Source organism: Seriola lalandi, unplaced genomic scaffold (genome assembly GCF_002814215.2).
Source record: "Seriola lalandi dorsalis isolate HSWRI2012SDOR001 ecotype SW California unplaced genomic scaffold, Sedor1 jcf7180002054333, whole genome shotgun sequence".
NCBI lineage: Eukaryota > Metazoa > Chordata > Actinopteri > Carangiformes > Carangidae > Seriola > Seriola lalandi.
Genome location: NW_019524886.1, coordinates 629,778 through 638,299, shown reverse-complemented (window position 1 = coordinate 638,299; position 8,522 = coordinate 629,778). Strand labels below are relative to the sequence as shown.

The 8,522-nt window shown below is 39.1% G+C and overlaps 1 protein-coding gene across 2 annotated transcripts in view; it reads left to right on the top strand.

Moving 5' to 3' along the window:
- The first annotated feature begins 1,345 nt into the window (after positions 1-1,345).
- The window catches only part of LOC111655827 (uncharacterized), a 21,720-nt gene continuing 14,543 nt past the window's right edge, over positions 1,346-8,522 (top strand). The window contains exons 1-6 of one of the 2 annotated variants that reach the window (XM_087174266.1): positions 1,346-1,559; positions 3,668-3,845; positions 4,132-4,328; positions 5,033-5,136; positions 5,452-5,516; positions 6,291-6,552. In XM_087174266.1, coding sequence (XP_087030392.1) covers positions 3,684-3,845; positions 4,132-4,328; positions 5,033-5,136; positions 5,452-5,516; positions 6,291-6,552 — 790 coding nt within the window. In that variant the 5' untranslated portion in view covers positions 1,346-1,559; positions 3,668-3,683. Of the gene's footprint in view, positions 1,560-3,667; positions 3,846-4,131; positions 4,329-5,032; positions 5,137-5,451; positions 5,517-6,287; positions 6,553-8,522 lie in introns of both variants that reach the window. The other variant, XM_023407356.2, reaches the window with a different exon arrangement.

The following is an 8,522-nucleotide window of genomic DNA, read 5'->3' as shown; positions in this document are numbered from 1 at the left end:
AGATACAGCATGGACAGGCAGCTAAAGGAGGTTATTATAAGAAAAGTAGATTAATAACTATCTGTTCACCAGTCAGTAAAAGCTGTATCTTGCTTAAATCCATTATTTATGTTGTTAGACCCAGTGATATGCAAGGTGTAATGATAATGGTGTTCAAGATGAGAAAACTACAAATGTGAAATGTATTGCTATGTTGTTTTCATACACCGTATTCCTATTGCCGAATGTGTTTCTGTCAGTATCACTTGAGTTTATCCCTAGGAAATGGGTTTGGTATGGCCAATCAAATTCTTCTTGATAGCTCCAAAAACTCTTGTCAAAATCAAAATCTACTCAAAGTTTTCAAATATTAATACCAGAAAAGCAAAATACATCAAATAAATAACACAATAGGAGCAGCATAACTAATAATAATAGTAAATAATAATAGAATGTACACAAATATATTTAACAGGAATTTTTCAAAAGAGCTGCAACTTTTCATAGTTTTGACATTTTTCGAAAAGACTTAATTGAAACGAAATACCTCTTCAGCTCATTATTAAAACAAGGAAGGACCTTTTGTATTATGTATGTAAAATGTATGTATGCCTATATGAAATCTATAAAAAATATTAATTTAAAAAATTGAAGACATTTATTTGAATAAAGTTGAGTACATTAGACCAGAATTTGTCAGCAGGCTATGAGCCCAAAGCAGATGCAGGGGCGTTTCAACACTGGTTTCACAGCAGGTGTCACCATACCTTTTGTATTTAAGAAGAACTGATTCTGTTGTGTAGAACTTATGGACCAGTCTAAAATTGGCATGTCTCTCTCTACCACTTGAAGGGCAAAGTCCTGACTCTCCTCCAAGAAATATTTTCCACGACACCATCCCAGGTATTATAACAATATCATGTTGAAAAGGAGCTCCAGTCTACTTGTTGTTGTTGCAAGGGAAAGCTGAAAAAACAGAGTTTAACCACAGCAGTTTCACAACAAGGATGAAGTGACAAAAGGAAAATGAAAAATGAATGACAACTCTAGAGGGGATGGCACAAGCTGCAAGAAATTCTGAATAATTATACATTTGACCATTTGGTTTAAGCAGCTGGTCAGTCGATAGAAAATTATTCTGAAACCAATAAATAAAGACTCTTGTTATTGTGTGGATGTTCCAAATGAACCTTGTGTTTGAAGACGAGAGGCCAAGAGAACATTTGCCTATGAAAGTCAATGAAGCTATAGACAAACAGTATATGAGGTGAGGAGTTGTCGCTAGAGGTCATCAGAGGTTCACGCCGCCGCGAGGACTTTAGCTCCCGCCCCGCCTCGTGTCACAGCAACTCTGGTTCGGCTCGTCAGCTGCACTAGACGCGCGGCATCTTGTGTCAGATATGAAAAAACTGTCAGTTAACGTCAGTTGTTACGTCGGTTCTGTTCAAAGCGACTTCGTTGTTAGTGAAGACCTGGGCACTGGTGTAGCTTTAGACAAGCGGTATCAGAGCACCGTCACCGCTGCCTGTGGGAGCCTGCCCGGCGGCTGGCGGCTCTTTGTAACTCCCTCAGACTGAAGGGTAAGTAGCTTTAAGTGCGGGGTTAGCTTGTAGCATCATGGCTAGGTTAGTTGTCAGTCACTGGCCGCTGATGGACCAAAACACTAACAACCGACAGAAAAGTGTGTGTCCGATGGTCGGGCTACGGTTCTTGTTCACTCACTGACACTGTTCATGGAGGACGCTAAACTGACATTCAACTTTTTGTTCTCTGAAAGTTGAGTTGTCTTTTGTTGTTTTTGAACCTCGTGATCAGACATTGGTTCAGCACAGGCCAGCGTCCAACCTCTGGATCTCTGCCTCCTCCGTCCACATCTACCAACCCTGCTCTTAACTACTTCATCCTGCTCTTAACGTTTATAAGAAGGAACTTTTAGTTTCCTTAGTTTGATTGAAGGTGAGGGAAGTTAATGGCCATAATACCAGAGCCAGTGTGGTAAACATAACGCAGTATAGAAAGACTTATGTAATGTCATTAATAAAACTAGTAAGGCTGCAACTAATACAGCTAATATTTTCATCACTTACTTTAACTTTATTTCAGAAACATAGGTCCATACCAGTAAAAAAAACCCAAAGTATTTACACACACAAATGTATATGTGTATCAGAAACAATTAGAGCAAAATCAATTAATCAATCAGAAGTACAATAATCAGCAACTATTTAAGAACTGATAAATCGCATCATTTTGTGGGGGTTAAGGGCTTAAGGACTGGTGCACTTGTTGATGACAGAAAATTAATTGGCAACAGTTTTGGAATTTATTTATTTAAGTCAGTTCTCCAGGGAAAAATGCCATATGATCCAGTCCATGCTTCTCACTAATGTGAGGATGTACTGCTTTTCTCTTTGTTACAACATTGTAAATTAAATAGGTGAAAGTTTTGGACTGTTACTTGGACAACATAACCAATTTCAATATGTCACCTTGGGCTCTGGAAAATTGTGACAGGGATTTTTTTTCACATTAAATTTTTGATGAATAATGAAAATCATCAATAGATTAGTAAGTGGAAACAACAGTTTATTGCAACCCTAAATCAAACTGAATACTTCTTTTTAACCAGAATTTTGTTCTCATTAATGCAAGGCTTACCACATCAGCCTAATGAAATCACACACACAGTTGAAAGAAGTCCCTCCACCAAACTGTTATTGTATTGTCTTTTTAGCAACTCAGAGTGTTTTATGAGGTGTGTATTTCACTAATACATCATCAGACTAGTTGAGTATTTCTTCCATTCTTGTTTGCAGCTGCAGGTAAACACAGCGACACAAGCTGTGAGCTATGACAGAAACTGTCTTACTGGAGTTATGGTGTTAATAGCCTTGAGGCTGGAATGCATGTCAAAACCAAGTCCAGAATTAACCTTACATGATTGGTCAGGCTTTCAGGCAGGCTTTTCTTCATTCCACCACTCTCACTTTTAACACTACTTATGTGTGTGTGTATATATGCATTGTTTTCCTATATATACACAGTGTTGGCAAATGCAGTATTTGTAGATTTTTGTTAAAAAATGATGTTAAACAAAAATATTATGTTTTATGTGAAACCTGAACTGTTATTGCAGAAGTCTGAGAGAGAAAGGATTCATTTTCAACTTGAAGTGCTGTTGGAACATTGCAGGCACTCTGTGTTGGAAAACACTGAGTCACAGCTGCCCAGTGGTGACAACCAGCGTCTCTCTGAGGGATCAAAGCCTTAGCAACATAACATATTCAAGACAGGACACAGCCAGAGGCACAGATGATTGAAACATGTTTAGATACATGTGGTATGGATTGGATCCTCTGTCACAACCTACCTGCACCTTATTTAACAGGCCTATACTTCCTCTTTGTTTCAGACTGTGTGTGTTACTGGTTTCTTCATTCCAGTTAGTGACTCCCATGGCTGATTCTGGATCTGTCGAGCAGGAATAGGACAGGTCAGCTGGCACATTGTCTTGTGGATGCCAAACAAAATCATCTATCCCCAGTTCTCAGAACCTGAGTGGCCTTTTAGAATAGAAAGGAAACGCTTTCTCTGGAGTGTCTTATAATGCAGGAAAACTAAAAATCCTGAAGTAGAAATCAGCTTGTATTTGAGTTTTTGTGCTCATGTCATTTTTCCACCCTGTCAGGCCCAAGCAGAGAGAGATGAGTTGGGCAGAGGAAGACTGGACGGTGGGACTGTCAGGACGGGTCTTGCAAAAGGTGAAGGAGCTGCAGGTCCATCAAGACCGACTGTCAAGAGAGAACAAGCAAAAACAACTGCAGCTGGACAACATCCAAACTAGCCTCGAAAAACAGACTGTAAAGGTACAAGCAGACATGTTTGTTTATGGCTATCACTTATACGGTGCTGTTCTCCACAAAATTGATCAGTATGACAAGTAACTATATAACATATCATGAGTACATAGAGTATCAACTTTTAAAAAGCAGTCAAAAAAGGTTACACATGAGTTGTATAAATAATTGATAACATGTATAATTTTGCCATTCTCATAGTCAGGCATCTCTAGCGGGATTTGTATTTTCAGTTTTTGTAAATCTAACATTCTTACCTTTCCCTCTCCTCTTTCTCCTCCCGTCACCTGACTAGTATGAGGAGGTGCGTGGGGAGCTCCAGTCTGCACAGAGAGAGCTCCAGAGTGTTCGCGAGGAGTCCAAGGCGGGAGTGATCGCCAGGGAGCGCTTGTCCCAGGAGTTTCAGACCAAGCAGGCCCAAGTATGTTCTTTAGAGGGTCAGCTAGATGCTTCTCGCACTCTCAACAACAAACTCAACCAGGAAGTCAAAAGGTTAGTGCTATCATCTTGGACATTGAGCTTCTTTGTCTGTTTTTGATGTGACTGGTGTGTTGGTTGTCTTTTTTTATGGGGACAACAGACTTTTGTACCTAAAATGAGAACACAATTATTATTAATCTAGTACAATTACCCTTGTGGATATTTGTAGCAGATGATAGTGAAAGAACAGAATCTTAAAGCTATGTACAGCATTAAAAATAAGAGGATAAAGAATTCATTTTCTGCCTTGTTTTACACATGTGGAAAGCTATTTAAACTCTCCGGAAGAGGGAAATTGATTACATGTTAGTTGATGATTGAGGATGTCCAGTACATCGAAAGCTATTGTAGCAATTCAGTGAAAGCAACAGATTGGCATCAGTGGTATGAAACTGAGATTAGTTCACACTTAATGTAAAAAAAATTGTTTAAACTGAGGCTTTTATGTGCAGAACGACATTGATCGATGCCAATAAAAATGCCCCATTGTATTCTTTCCTGGTACTTTGCCTACTTGTGAGTTTTGTTTGATTTTTAGTTGGCAGGAAACCAAAATTGAAATCATTCTTGTTCTTGAATAAAGCTTACTGTTGCCATATTATAAGATAAATCATTCATCTGTTTCACTGGACCGTTGTTGTTTCTTCCTGAACTTTCTCTGTGTCCCTGCCCACACTCGACTCTCTCTCTCCGTTTCTCCTCCATCTCTCTGGCAGGTTGGAAGCAGAGCTGGAGAAGCTGCAGAACAGCAGTAGGTCAGCAGATACAACTCTGTTTTCTACTCCCTGCTGGAATTCAATCTCTCCCTGGGAACAAAATGGTACAGTCCTGTAACTTTATGACTCCTATGTGTATTCTCTCTGATGGTTTTGTCACTATCTTGTCATTAAGGGACCATATAGTTTGGAAAATTTAATGGAAAACCACTAGCCTCCCAAGTGAACCAAGAGGCTGTAAATAAACTCCCCCAGCCCCTATCCTTTCCAAACCATTCACCCTCTGGGGACTGTTGTATTTCTGTTTGCTCTCTTGTCAGTAAACCACTCAAGTTATTCGCTGCTGTTGTTTCTGTTCAGCTTTGGTGATTGGTTTTAGGTTGTAAGTCCAATCCATATGCTGTGTTTTTGGCCTGTAGGGAGCAGAAAGGAGGAGAGGCCGGGACAGCGAGATGAAGGACAGAGCCGGGCCCTTAACATCCGAGTAAGTACCAGCTTCTGCATAGGGTAGTTCAAGACAATGTTGGTTTAAGCTTAAAGTCCTCTTTAAGCTTAAACCTAACTTCATGTCAGACTGAACATCCTTTCTTATTTTACTTACTTCTTTGCTTACTAATTAATTAGAATTGGTGGCTTCTTGTTTAACAGAAAGGAACAAATTCTTCAGCCAGCCAGGTCAAAAGATGAAGCTGACATTAGAGGATCAAATGTGACAGTCAGATTCTTGGCTGTCAGACTATGGGAAATCACACAGTTGTTGCGAGTAACTGTTACTTGATCAAACTAATGTCTGTCAAGCTGAGCCAATGACCAGTATCTCAGGAAAAATTCATGTCAGAAAATTGCAACACATCTGGCTTTTCACTGCAGACAGACAGAACTCTAACTGCATAATTTTAAAAGACTCATGACTCCTGGACTGTTTGTTCACAGGTAAGAAAGAAATAAGAAAGTGTAGCTATTGTTGCAGTTTACCTTTATTCTTCACACCTGATCTGTGACTTTTCTCTCAGCTCCCACACGCTTCTTCCCATATTCAGACAAAAGTGTAATTATCACAGATAATTTCTACTCCACTCGTCATGATAGTTCCTAAGTATCATGAATACAACAGGAAAGAGTTATTCTTCATTAAAAGAGCTTGAGTCCTGTTGTTTGTAAATTCAGGTTAAATGTTCTGTCTGGTTTGACACCCTGTTCAAGCTCACGCCCTCCTTTTGCTCTTTATCTAATTATTCTTGTCTCCTCCTCTCAGCAGCGGCTCCAGTTCTCAGATGTGCCCACAGATTCGTTGCCACGACAACAGCACAAGAGCACACCCCACCGCCACCCATCTGACCAATCTGAGTCCTTCTCCACTCCCTTGGCTGCGTTTCCGTGGGAACGGGATGACACGAGGCCAGCAGGCAGGAGACATTCCCCATCCTCTCCCCAGACACCCAGCACTGATGTCATCAATCAAGGCCAGTCAGAGCTGGGGATTTGTGGGAAGGAGAAGGACCACAGGGCCGTGACAGACAGTGAGTCTGGATGTCAAATGATCACCTTGGTTACATGGCACAACTGGATTTCGTCTATTTGCACTTTGAAAATATTCACACATACATCTTCACATTCACATCTGTGGGCACATCTGACACGCTGTCTCTTAAAGCAGGTTTAGTGAAGTTTGCTGGGTAACAGTATTAAGTTAGACCGGGACCCAGCATGAACTGAAGACAAGTGCTTGGTTTTACTCCGTCCTGTTGAGAGCACAATTCGGCAATTAATCAATTTTGATTTTGATTGACTTCTTCTATATTCAGTTAATTGTTTATGTCATTTTTAAGCAAAGATGTCAAACATTTGATAGTTGCAGGTTGCAAATTTGCTGCTTTGCTTGGCATTACATTACAGTAAATGCAATATTTTTGGTTTTTGGAGTCTTGGTTGAACGAAACAAGATTGTTTTTTGTTTTGTCTATGATTTCAGACCGAATGATTCATTGAGAAATTAATCTGCAGATTAATTGATAATGAAAATAATTACTACTTGCAGCTCTAGTTATATTTTTAACCCAGTAATCCTGTGTTTTTTTTTTGTTTTTTTTTTGAGACAGGCAGCATATTTTATAATTTGGCCTTTAATTTTAGAGGTTTATAACAGCTCTGATACAGGGTTTTAGAGCTGTCAATAAAAGCTCTGTCATGAAAAAAAGGTTAGAAAAATGTTTTCAGTTGCTGAAACACAGACAACATTGTTGACCAACCATATGTCAATAGGAAGGGTGTTCCTGAGCCCGGGGGCTGCAGCCGCAAAAGCTGCATCATAGCTGGTTTTGAATTTTGACTGAGAGATGACCAGCAAGCTCTGGTCAGAATGAATTAATGCTGATTATTGCTCATTAGCCAGGGTCTGATTTTGGTAGTCTTGAAATGATGAGGCTGTTGTTATTTTATATTTTGACTACTGTCAACAAATCTCATGAAAAGAGGAAAACCAATAATGGGTTGGTCTCTCAGTACTTACACCTCACTACCCGTCTTTGTTTCTCAGTCCTGAGGCTATTTTTTCGCTGCTGAAGACAAAAAAAAATTAGTCACAAATGTATAGTTTCCTTTTTAAGAAATGCTCAGTAATTTCCAAAAACAGCTAATTGGTAACTCAACTGCATTTGTTGGTTGCTAAATAAACTACAGTTCCCATTTTAATGTTCAGCACTTCTTAGTAGGATCAATTAATTGTTTGTTTTGGGCTTTTTATTGGTATTTGCTGAATAAAGATATAATATGATTATTCTTGAACCTTTTAAACCAGATTTTCATATTTACATTATTCAGCAGTTTTAGATTGGCTGGTGTGTAGTTGTTATTGTGATCTTTGGCCAAAAATATTGATGAAATGTTTTCCATTTTGGTTTGGTTTTCAGCTCTAGTGAGACTACCTCAGCAAAGTAAAGCAATGTGATCATCCTGAATCTCATGTACTTTGTGTAACCTCAACAACACTTGTTACATAAGAGGCTGGCTCAGCCGGAGACTCCTCTGCCTGCTCCTGGGCCAGCTTCATGATGTAGAGTGGCTCTTAGTACACTTTATGGTTGTGATATAACACTCCTCTTTCTCTCAGCTCCACTCTGTGCATGTGTGTTTGCTCAGAGGAGGAAGGGGACAGTTCATTGTGAAATAATAAATGCTTTTTTTAGCTGCTGGGACAAGGAGGGGGAGGGACAGTGTATTGTTTATTTTAGGTGTGGTTTTCTTTCTGTTTTTTTTTTTTTTTTTTTTTTTTTCTATGCTGCTCTCTACTATAATCATTTAATGTTCCAGGATTTTATTCAGATTTTCTTATTAGTGGGGTTGTATGGTAAAGGTAGAAATAGTAGAAAACAACAGTATGTTCTTTTTAAATTGTTAATACAACAAATTATGGTTACAGTTATATCTGATTATGATAGATATAACTGTATGTATGTGTGTGTGTGTGTGTGTGTGTGTGTGTGTGTATATA